The sequence below is a fragment of the Rutidosis leptorrhynchoides genome, chromosome 2 (assembly GCF_046630445.1).
Source record: "Rutidosis leptorrhynchoides isolate AG116_Rl617_1_P2 chromosome 2, CSIRO_AGI_Rlap_v1, whole genome shotgun sequence".
Classification (NCBI taxonomy): domain Eukaryota; kingdom Viridiplantae; phylum Streptophyta; class Magnoliopsida; order Asterales; family Asteraceae; genus Rutidosis; species Rutidosis leptorrhynchoides.
This window is the reverse complement of record NC_092334.1, coordinates 521,007,826-521,020,388: the sequence shown is the minus strand read 5'-3', so window position 1 is coordinate 521,020,388 and position 12,563 is coordinate 521,007,826. Positions and strand designations below refer to the sequence as shown.

Below are 12,563 nucleotides of genomic sequence, written 5' to 3'. Positions count from 1 at the left end.
TTGATATATTAGTTTTAATTAGTTTTGATCTTTCTTATTTTGTAATGTTAGCTTAGATTACTTGTGGTCATTTGATTTGTGAAACTTGATGCTTGGATTTTCCCCTAATTTTATGAAATTGATGTTGAAATGAGTCAATATTGTCGAGTTTGATTGAAAGACCCATTGTTATGCTTGTTTTAAGCTCTATTTTGATCACATGAGTTGTAAATCTATGTATGTGGGTAAATTTGAGATATAATTCATGCTTCAACATTTAAGTGATCTAGACAATTAGGAATTGAGTTTCAAGTGATTGAATCTTTGACTTAATTGGTTCTCAAGATGGCTTTTAGTTAAAATAGTGATGTTAACCTTTTCAAGTGATTGTTTTGGTTAAGAATTTTATGTGAGTTTAATTCAGGGCCAAATCTTAATGATTTTACCCAACATATTTTTAATCTTTTGGAGTGAGTCTACGTGATTTAATGAGCTTTGATTGATTGAAAGTTTTATGAAGATTCTGAGATTGAAATAAAGCTTTACACTACTTTTAGTTTATAGTTAAAATAAACTTAATATTTTTCTTTTTAAGTTTATAATCAAATAAAATATTTTTCTTTTAGTTTATGTAGTTACTCTAATATATTTTTTTATAGTATATTAACTAGAAAAAATTCGATCGCGCGTTGCTGCGGTTGTATTCGGTGCGCGGTCGAATTTGAATATACCTTGTTTGGTACCTAATATATCTAATAGGTTGGGTTGTTTGTTGGACGTGTATGTATATGTATGTAATTTAGCCCGAAATATTTAATTTTTTAACGATATCCGTTTCGCGTATAGTTAGTCGCGTCATGTTTGTAAAATTAATTCGAGTTGAAAGGTGGTCTCGGAAAAATTTAATTCATACCGAGCGTGAATATAGAGGGCCCGTTATTTAGTGTTTTTTTAACGATGTCCGTTTCGCATTTAGTTAGTCTCGTTGGGTTCGTGAGATTTTTTCGAGTTGAATGGTGGCCTCGGAAAAATTTAACTCGCACCGAGCGAGAAGATGGGGCCCGTTATAAATTCGGGTGGAGTAAGTTTTTTTTATTTTAATAAAATTATAAAATTATATTGAGGGGGCAATGTGTAATTTGTGCGAAAGTTGAGGGGGTCTTTGTAGTGTGAACGCAAAATAAAAGCGGCATCGCGATATAACTGAAACGACCAAGAGTACAATGTCATAGAGTACAATGTCATTTAGTATGTAGGGGTAATTACATTTTTTTCTAATAGATAAGCACCTCAAGTTCATTAAATACTTTCTAATTAAAAATATTAATTAAATAATACTTAATCCCTTTTACTGTTCACCAACGGTAAGAGTATTTTCGTACTTTATACTGTTTATCAACAGTAAAGTTATTTTCATCATTTCACGCTAATTTCAATTCACAATATTAAACAATTCAACAAGGTAACTTGGTCTTCTGACACAAACATATATGACATGCCCTCCCTCCAGACCCTTCTCCCCCTTTCTTCCAGACTCCTCATTTCACTACACCCTACTTCTCCAGCTCTTCCAACACACCCAACCTCCCTACTTCTCGGTGCCACTCGTCTCCTTCGCCCCATCGTCACCGGCGTAACCGCCATCGTCATCATCACCTTCAGTAAGTCATAAACCTGTTGAGACTGATTCTATGGTTCCTGCGGTCGCTTCGGGTTTTATCTGTGGTGATATGCATCTTTGTTATTTATGAAGGTTTCTGAGCACAAAGTCTTTGTTTTCTGCATATAGGTATGTCTTCGCTGCCCGATGTTTTTTTGTTTCTTTCATCCGTCTCCTTCTTCTCAACTGATTGTGGTATGTATTATGTTCTCTGATTGTTTTTTTCTTTCTTTGAATATGTCGTGAGAGTTATTTGCTGCTGTTACTGTTGATCTTTGCTGCTGTAAATCATGTCTCGCACTACTACAAAAAAGGAGATTAGAAACTGGTTTTTTGGGCTTTGGAAACCGGTTCATACTTTTATATAGTATTCAACAATTCTTGAATCATATTACAACTTATGTGTCGTACAATGACAAATTAATGTATATAATAATACGAGTATAATATCAATGACGATAAAAAGTACTAACATTCTTTTTTTCATTAGCAGAAGAAGAATCAGTGGAAACAAAAAAAGTCGGACTAGCACCCCATATGTCATTAGCAAAAAAAAAAAAAAAAGACGGACAAGCATTTCAGAACAAGACATTCCTACAATCGCAACCGATCAAAACATCACCTTCTCAGGAAGGAAAAAAAGGGCCCCAATACAACGAGGTATACACAAACACTACTAACTACAACTTCCTCATGCATCAAAAAATTATATATTGATAAGATAGCTTTATAATGCAGATACATCAGCAAATTAATCGAACAAAAAAGAAAGAACTATTCACCATCTGAGTGCATCGAGAAGATGATATCGATGCGAATGATGACTGGGAGGAAGTAGGTTTTGATGAAGGTAATTTTAAGGATGATTTAAACTGTATATATAAGTACTTTATTTTTATTTTTATTTTTATTATTTTTGGGTTTACTATATTTTTGCTGAATATGTTATATAAAAATGCTTTAATCATTCAGTGATCTTTTGTCATATGCAGTATTTGAGCATATGAACATGTCTTTTTGATTGTTATTCTACAGTTTAGGAGATTCGTTGATTTATTTGTTCGCTATGCTATGGTAGTTGCTAACGAGCAAAATTTGTGCATCAATTCCTTAGGTCGTCATTATATCAATAACATTTGTTTACACATCTTAAGCGACTAAAGTAAGATTCCCTTTAAGTTACATATACTGGTCTTCATCGGTTTATTTTTATTTCTTTATACGGTTTTAAATTGACGAGAGCAAAATTGAAAAGCGTCATATTGATTACTGTTGTGTACAATTATTATATTGATAGAAGTACTTGGCTTAGTAATTTGGTGCAGTGGATAAAAAGGTTATTTCAGTAAGATCAGGTGTGATTTGAACTACATTTCTATTTCATTGATGATTAGTAATCGTGTTTGCTTGAGTTGGGTTAGATATCTTTTATCATACTTTCTAGGCCTATAAATTGCACATCTTTGGGGAATAGTTTCCGACTATAATAATCATTATTACCTTATTTTTGTTAGCAGTTGGTGAATGATTTATGATATTTAGAGTTTGTCTATTACTGAGTAATTAGTGTAATAACATTTAAGACTGTTACTTATTATAGTTTGTTATTAGTAAACCCACGTAACTGTTGGGAAATTACGGTCTCACTAATTCCTACCACCCAGCCCAACAATAATAGTAAGGAAATAAGAACAATACACACCACAAGATTTAACGTGGAAACTCCAAAACAGGAGAAAAACCACCGGCCCCCAAAGAGAGAAATACACTATATCACAAATTGTTACAATGATATAGACGACTCTCTTAAGCCAACTACACTCTCCAAAATATTTAACTAATACAACTCTCAAACAAGAGTAAGAAAGAAAGAAATAATCAAATACTTAAAGTGTATTGATTGGTGCAAGTTGAAATGATGCCCATGACCTCATTTTATAACCAAGTCATCCACCTCCAACTTCTTCCTCCCACCGACGTGGGATAACATCCTTCACAAAGTAACCATATCAATTTTTCTATTAAAAAACAAAACCAACAAATCTCCACCTTTTTGATAGAAAAAGATAACCATACTTAAGGATAACCGACGCAGATGCTTCCTCGACGACAACTTCAAGATCATCATCTTCATGCCGTTAACATTATCTCCCAAGAGACAAAACTTGCATCCTCATCGAACATTGTCTAAACCGACAATCATTGTCATAACAGACAATCATAACTCTAAACAGAATTATCATACTCCACCGTAAGAGTATAACCACTTAGAAGATCCCATTCTAAGAATTTCACCTCGGCACATGTTGAATAACCAGCTGAACATTTACGGTGCAACTTCCCCGTTTGTCTTTCCCTGAAGTTCCATCAGCTTCAACATCAGTTTCCACCACACAACCTGCACCAATGCCAAACCAGTGCCCATGTGCAATTGTGGAATCGCTAACAAACATCCATTTTCATGGTGGCGCGGACACACCATGAGGATGACGTGACTTCAGAGGAATTTGTCACTCTCCGTAACAACGGAGACATCATTAGCGCCTTTGGAGCCATTTGCCGAATTAGCTCCACCTGGACAATTAACCCTTACATGCCCAGTTTTCCCGCACCTCCAACATACCAGATTCTTTCCGGAGTTTCTCTTCCACCTATCCGAACACAACAGTACCGTACTTTCTGATGACGAGACCCCGTTACCTTCCAGTCTTTTCTCCTCATATAGGAGCTTGCTAGTAACGTCTTCAAACTTCGGAGTTTCTTTCCCATACATCAAAATAGGTTTCATGTGCTCATACGATGATGACAAAGATATTATCAGCCTCAAAGCTTTATCTTCATCTTCCATTTTAACTCCAATAGCCTCCAGTTCCGAAACAATACCATTAAGAATACTCAGATGATCTGAAATCTTTGAAGCCCCATCCATACGCAAAGTATGAAACTTTTCCTTAAGACACAACCGGTTTGAGATGCCCTTGCCCTGGTACAACTGCTCTAGTTTAACAAAAAAGCTCATTTGCAGTTGATAACCCGTGCACATTTGCAAGCACGTTCTTTGCAAGACACAAACGAATCGCACTTGCTGCCCTCAAATCCATATCATCCCATTCTTCTTCATCGAACTTACTGCTAAAATCACTGCCTGGAACAAAGGTGGGTTTACCTTTCAATGCCTTGTGTAACCCGGACTGAATCAACACATCCTTGACTTAAACCTGCCATAAGCCAAAATTGATCCTCCAATCAAATTTCTCTACATCAAACCTCATTGGACTGAACTTCGACATCGTATCCGTATCCTATAAACAACACTTTCTCTGATTTTGCTTACGTTTCGACTGGCCGACAGATGTAGTGGAGTGGCGCACAGGATCCGTTAAATTGGAAAATCCAACACCCGGTCTACTACAAATTCTAGACACCACTTACTCCGAATCAGAAAAATATTGTCTAACTAGATACCCTATACGATCAATAGAACTCGTTTCTGATGTGGACGATCCACTCCCGTGGCGACCACAGAGCATACTCCGACTCCTATAACCGAGACCCCTGTCAAACATGACGCTCTGATACCAGTTGTTGGGAAATTACGGTCTCACTAAGAACAATACACACCACAAGATTTAACGTGGAAACTCCAAAACAGGAGAAAAACCACCGGCCCCCAAAGAGAGAAATACACTATATCACAAATTGTTACAATGATATAGACGACTCTCTTAAGCCAACTACACTCTCCAAAATATTTAACTAATACAACTCTCAAACAAGAGTAAGAAAGAAAGAAATAATCAAATACTTAAAGTGTATTGATTGGTGCAAGTTGAAATGATGCCCATGACCTCATTTTATAACCAAGTCATCCACCTCCAACTTCTTCCTCCCACCGACGTGGGATAACATCCTTCACAAAGTAACCATATCAATTTTTCTATTAAAAAACAAAACCAACAGTAACAAGTAAAATGTTACCGCTTATTTCCTTTAGTTAGTGAATAAGTTGTAAGAATAATAATACCAATTATTTAATTTTGTCTTATTAGTGAATAATTTGTATTTCGTAGCAGTTAAAAATGTACTTATGTTGCAGGCCATTTTGTCGAATAGGTTGTCTGCAATCTTAATTGTCATTACATACAGTGGTTTCATCAACTTCATTGACATCGCCTCCCGGGATAGACTCGAAGGGTTCGACGTCCTTGAAGCAAATGGTCGTTTCACACCCGTCATGAGTTTCGATCACTCAATATCAGATACAGGTATCTTAAACATATTTCTCAAAGCAGCCCTATAATGAGACGTAATATTGATATGAAATCTATTACATTTTTAGCATAAAGTTGTATATTCACAGTAAAATATATAGTGCTTATTTCTTTATATATTTGAGGGCATAGTTTATAAGTGATAATAAGCACACTCTAAATGGGAGACTAGCAAACTGACTTATGCAAGATATTATTGTTTTTATTAACTAAAATCATTTTGTTATTAATGGCTAATTATTAAATAATTTAGATTGAAAACATAAGTATTAGTACATCAGTTTGGAAGAGTGCTCCCTACCTTTGTGCGTCACCTGTTTTTTTTTTTTTTTTTTTCAAACTACAGTGGGAAGACTAAACTTTACCAAATGCTAGCATCTACATGTAGCTTAATAGGGAGTACGTACATCTGATGTGTTGATTGTGTATTGTTTCAGTGTCTACGAGCTGTGGCGTTTGTACAAAAGATAGCATTTCATTGTATTGTACTCCATAATTTGAACCTGTTAAAACATCATGTTGTTTTACACATATAATACAAGTTAATTGAATGACTGGCGAATTTTGTGTCATCAATCGCTGATATGTTTGATTTACTTTATCGTTGTCTTATGCCCGCTATCTGGCAGTTTGTTTTTCGCTCACACAACTGTCAACTGAAGTAACAACAGAAACAGGTAACATGCATCTACTTGCATTTATTACAACAATGTCATAACTGATTAAACACCATGCGACTTCGATATGTAAGCCATGTATGCAACATATAGCTGTTTTGCTCACGCCGCAGCGAAGCGCGGCTCACCACCCTGCTTGTTCTTATTACATTTTATCAACATTTATAAATCATATCTATTGTGTTTATATTTTAACAAAAAATATTTATCTATATATGTATGTATTCACATTCATCAATTACTTAATTTTTTTTTTCAAATGCCATTATCGGCATTATCCAGAGGGAACTTAATCACCTTCGCGATCATATGCCTCCCACACACATGTTAGGAGGAAACTCAATTCGCGACGATGTTGATAATACAATTGAAGGTTGAGAAAATCGCTCGAGACCTTCTCAAATCGTATTAATGTTGGCAGTACCATAAAAGGTTGAAAACTTTCGCTTGTAGCGAGAATATGACTTAAGTTGGCAGTAAATAAAGTTAAATCCCACCTCATAACACCATAATCAAAGTTTTGACGATCAATTACTTTAAATATTTAACGGTGGATTAGTTCGTTCGTCTTCAAAGAGACTCCTAAAAATTATTATACAACGTTTTATAGTGATCTAAAAATTCGCTTTTTTAAGAAAAAATGATTTTTTCAAGTTAAAGAAACCAAAGCTAACTTAAAAATGTAACACTTTAAATTTAAATACAGTAATAATTTGGATTTATATTAGATATTTTTTGAATTTAAGATTTAAAATTGGATTAGATTTTAGATTAGATATAAAACAACGTTAGATTAGAATTATTAAAAGCCTAAAGGATTTATTAAAATTAAAAAACCAATCAAACAGGCGAAATCATACTCCTACCAAAACACACACACACACACACACACACACACACACACATCTCCATTTTTCATATCACAGATAGATAGATTTCTATCATCGGCCCTCGTCTCCGTACCTCCGTTTATTCACCAATCGGTGATCATTCTCAAACCCTAAAAACCTCTTTTTTCAATTTACATACAAAATACAAATTCTTTTTTGTATCTTTATACACATGGATTTAGATCTGTGGATATCTAAGGTCAAAGAAGGCCAGCACTTGACCGAAGACGAATTACAGCTCTTATGTGAATACGTACATTCATTCTATCTCTCTTTTTAATTAGCTTTCTTTTTGTTTTTTTTGCATCAATATCTGTACATGTATTTTTGTTTCTGGATGAATCAGGTCTCGGTTTAGGGTTATAATTTTGTACAAGATGAGTAAATTGGAAAACCCTAATTTTTAGGTTTTAAAATTGTTGTTATGGAATTGAATGTGCTCATGTGCATTTGCTTAAAACCTGCTATCGAGGTCAAGATTTTCAATAGGAATTGTCTGTTTAGTTATTTATTTATTTCCCATCCATTTTTTTATTTTTTGTTACTTGAACCGTTCGCGTTTGCAACTGTTATAGGTGGTTAGAAACGTTGGCTATATGTTGCTCTGATCTTGAACTTTTTACATGTGTACAGAAATCTGAAAAGCTGTTTTTTTGTTAGTTTTGTGATTGTGATGTTGTAAAAATGGTTTACATTTCTGAAAATCGATGAATTTTGCCGTAGGAAATACCTATTTACTTGAGATTTTTTGTCTGGTGACAGTACTTGCCTGGAACCATCATTGATATCCCGATAATAAACGGGATTATTATAAATAATCAAGGAAGTAGACAGCACTATAAGAGTATATAAATTGAATGTTGGAGGGATCCAGATTGGTGTACGAAGTTAACGTTATCTAAACATTATGCATCCTTCACCACTTTGACTAGTTAGGACTGTTTAATTGGCCGTTGGGGACTGGGGGGTTACCTATCCCCAACCACATTGATTAGCAACTAACCTTTGCATTAAGAGTCTCATAAACATTAAGCCGGGATCAATCAACTAGTCTCATGAACTTGTAGATGGATCTCTCCTTGTTTTTCTAGGATATTCAATCAACAAAGTGGTATTTGTATTAGAGTAATGTTAATACTAAAAGTTCAATGAAGTGTTGGAAAGGTAACCTAACCATCTAGCTCCACTTATGTTATTATAATATCGATCGTCATGTATAACCAAAGCACTAGAGAGCATGTACAAACTATTTTCGAAAGTTAATACATTATTAAGACGTTTAGAAGAAATGTTGTATTGGTAGAGAAATGTTTATAACTAATTAACCATTATACTTTCAGGTTAAAGACATCTTGATTGAGGAGTCGAACGTTCAGCCAGTCAATAGTCCAGTTACTGTTTGTGGTGATATTCATGGCCAATTTCATGATCTAATGAAGCTCTTTCAGACTGGAGGTCATGTGCCCGAGACAAATTACATTTTTATGGTAAACAATTCTGCTCGTTCATGCTCTAGTTTAGAAGAATTATCAAACTGTATATGTTTCTAGAAGTTTCTTGTGTTTCTTGGCAGGGGGATTTCGTTGACCGTGGTTACAACAGTTTGGAAGTCTTCACAATACTTCTGCTTTTAAAAGCAAGGTAATTAATATTTTTTTACAAAGGGTAAACTGTAATTACGACAGTTTATGCATTTACACATTCATTCACATGTATATTTACATATCTCTGTACACCTTCAATATGCCGTGATAACCATTATTAACAAGCATATGCTTTTTGGGGTTGACATTCAAAAGCCAAGGATGAAATACATTAAATAAAATACCTTGACTGGCTTTAAATGAAAGATTATTTCTGATGGCAACGCACCTGCAACATATGTACATCTAAAATGCATTTGTATGTCGTAAATTTAAACAAAAAGAAATAGACTTTGACATCATCTTTTGAATGGATTCTCGGCACCATATTTACTAACCGAGACGTCATAGTTAAGTAAAGCAGAAAATGGTTTGTTCCTTTATATCTGTTTGAGTAAAAGTTACCATTAGTCCATTACCATATCTAATATGAGGCAGTATTCTTAAAGACCATCGAAAGTTTTGGGAAAGGACTGAATTATGTATTGGAACGATCTGAAACTTTATAACCTATGGCGGTCCACTATCTATTTCTGTTGTATGTGATGTTATTTGTGGGAGTAAATAAGTTTTACTCCTTTATCCTACTTATATCATTTATTGGTTTACATGTGCTTACAGATACCCTGCAAATATTACTCTTTTGCGTGGAAATCATGAAAGTAGGCAATTAACTCAGGTAACATTCTTCATTATCTTATTTTTGTTATTATTATCTTGAACAATGTTTTAAATGCCGTATGAAAGAGATTTATTTGTTCACATAAAATTATTCAGAGAAATGATAATTAAGTAATAAAAATATGATGAAAAGATGTTGCAAGAGGTTTGTACACTCTGGTTTGAAAACTGAGCTTTGACTACTACCTTACTAAAAACCTCCATAAAAGTTGACAATATAGCCCCTATTCAGTTAAGATACATTTGTGTAAGTTTCATGAACCCAAGTCATAGATATCAAAAACTTGTGCCAAATAAGTACTAGCGGTTTCCTATTATATCTTGATTTGTGTGTCGTATTTTGTTTTATGGTAAATATTTTGTAGGTTTATGGGTTCTATGATGAATGCCAGAGGAAGTACGGGAATGCTAATGCATGGAGATATTGCACAGACGTTTTCGATTATCTAACTTTGTCAGCAATAATAGATGGAACTGTATGCTTCACATTCCATGTTTATCTGCGCATAATATATGTTTGTATATCTAACATCATTGAAAATTGCCTCTGGTTTAATAGGTATTATGTGTCCACGGGGGTCTTTCACCTGACGTTAGGACTGTTGACCAGGTTTGACTTGATATGCTACAATCATATTCATGCATGTTCATCTTCATGTGATATCTGCAACTATTTTGTGATCCAAGCTAACTTTAACTTAATTTTTCAGATTAGACTAATTGAACGTAACTGTGAGATCCCGCATGAAGGACCGTTTTGTGACCTGATGTGGAGTGATCCCGAAGATATCGAAACATGGGCAGTCAGTCCTCGTGGGGCCGGATGGCTTTTTGGATCCAGAGTTACATCCGAGGTAAATAAACAAAATACTTATGTTTTGATCAAATCTTCAACCATTGTTATTTGTCATTTCACCGTACTTGATGAAAATATGGGAACAGAAGATTGAAATTTGCTAGTTAACGTGAAGTTGTTGAACTTTTATGAATTTTGCTTATCATTTTATAAGCATATTGAATGAATATTGAATTGATTGTTTCGCAAACAACATGTACAATAACAAAAAATATATAATATCTTGTTTCCGTTTTTTTGTTCCAACCTAGTTAGTAACCCCTAGCATGTGTTGTGATGTTTCAGTTTAATCATATTAACAAGCTCGATTTAGTATGTCGTGCCCATCAACTTGTCCAAGAAGGCTTGAAGTACATGTTTCAAGATAAAGGACTTGTAACAGTAAGTCTCCTTTTTTCTACCTTAGGATTTATTGCTTGCACTTCAAATTTACTTTTGGCTACATTGACTAAGTTAGAGAAAAAAACTAGAATCGACCCATTCGTCAGTAACTGGGTTGAAATTGCCATGTGTAATTACTGATTTCCAAATTCTGCTTGATCATGAAGGTTTGGTCTGCACCAAATTACTGCTACCGCTGTGGAAATGTAGCTTCGATATTAAGCTTCAGCGAGAATATGGTATATCCTGTCCCCGATCATGAACTTAATGTTGATTTCTTGGATTGTTTGGTTGTTCGTTTGAAACAATATTAGTTATTCGATCGATAACTCTTTTGTTACAATATTTGGTGTTTATTCGTTTGACTAGTTGATTGATGATTATAACAGGAGAGAGAGGTAAAGTTCTTCACAGAAACTGAAGAAAACAATCAGATGAGAGGTCCAAGGACAGGGGTACCGTACTTTTTGTGAAGTAATTGTTGTGTGAAAAAGGATAATCACATATGTTGGTGCCTGATTATACGTGCGACGATGGTGAAAACAAAACTGCATTTTTCAGTACCTTAGTTTTTGTTACAAGTTCCATTGCTTGTTTATTGTGTTACATAATTAATCATCATATTCATGTGTTGTTGATATTCTTGGTAGTAGACTGTAATATAACTTTCTACTGTTAGACTCATCATTGAAATGAGGAACTCTCATTGGAGCTCGGTAGTAACACCGCCACTTGATTAATGTAACTGGATTTCATTCATTGCAACAGTTACGATAGACCCTTCAAACTCGTAGAACCGAATATAATAGTTACAGTGGATCAAAATAGCTAAAACAGCTTAATAGTGCTTCAGTTTATACATAACGAGTTAACAACTATGTTGCTTTTGGTCTTATAACAAGATTTCCCTGTCAGTTATTCTTATTTTTGATTTACATTGTGCGTATCCCCAGGCCCATTCTATTCGCTTGTAGTCCTTTCTTACAAGCATGAGTGATTAGTCATTCTCTAATTAAGATAGCAGCTGTAGCCTAATAGTTGGGGAACATAAAATCCCCATGTTCCTTTAAGCGTGGGTTTACACGATTTTTCTTACATATTGGTTGTGGGACCGTCAGAGGGTTGGTTTTATTGGTTTTATGTATTCACTTAGTACTATATCATATGAATGGACATGGGGTATTATAAAGGGTGCTATAGTTGCTATTTTTTATTTGAGTTAGTAACTCGAAGAGTTCTCAATTTTTGCAACCCGGGAAGTACTCGGCTAGGACTCGGCAACTTCTCATTTCCGTAACCCGAGATATTCGGCAAGTACTCAGTCAAACTCTCAATCCAAGTCGCCCAAAACTCGGGATTACTTGAAAAATTAGCGATCAACATCCGAATACTCCTTCAAAGTTCCGACCGAGTACTCCTCGAGTAACGATTATTGATTTTTGCAACCTTGATTTAATTGTCAATAATAATGTGGTAGTCCGACTTTGTGTTTTTATAACTACACTGTAAAACTCATAAAATTGTA

At 34.6% G+C, this 12,563-nt stretch overlaps 1 protein-coding gene and 1 long non-coding RNA gene across 3 annotated transcripts; both read left to right on the top strand.

Moving 5' to 3' along the window:
- Positions 1-1,474: 1,474 nt before the first annotated feature.
- On the top strand, positions 1,475-6,401 carry LOC139892881 (uncharacterized). 2 transcript variants are annotated; one of them, XR_011774281.1, is made up of 5 exons: positions 1,475-1,989; positions 2,133-2,299; positions 2,378-2,489; positions 5,736-5,904; positions 6,348-6,401. It is a non-coding gene; the product is annotated as an uncharacterized lncRNA (long non-coding RNA). The 2 variants fall into 2 exon arrangements; XR_011774280.1 differs by lacking the exon at positions 1,475-1,989 and having other exon boundaries at positions 2,100-2,299.
- A 1,067-nt stretch (positions 6,402-7,468) lies between these two features.
- Positions 7,469-11,805, top strand: LOC139892880 (phytochrome-associated serine/threonine-protein phosphatase 3). The gene is made up of 10 exons (XM_071876003.1): positions 7,469-7,730; positions 8,818-8,964; positions 9,051-9,118; positions 9,742-9,799; positions 10,167-10,277; positions 10,361-10,411; positions 10,512-10,655; positions 10,943-11,038; positions 11,206-11,277; positions 11,428-11,805. The coding sequence occupies exons 1-10, from the start codon at positions 7,650-7,652 to the stop codon at positions 11,509-11,511; spliced, it is 912 nt and encodes a 303-aa protein (XP_071732104.1). The 5' UTR covers positions 7,469-7,649; the 3' UTR covers positions 11,512-11,805.
- Positions 11,806-12,563: the final 758 nt, after the last annotated feature.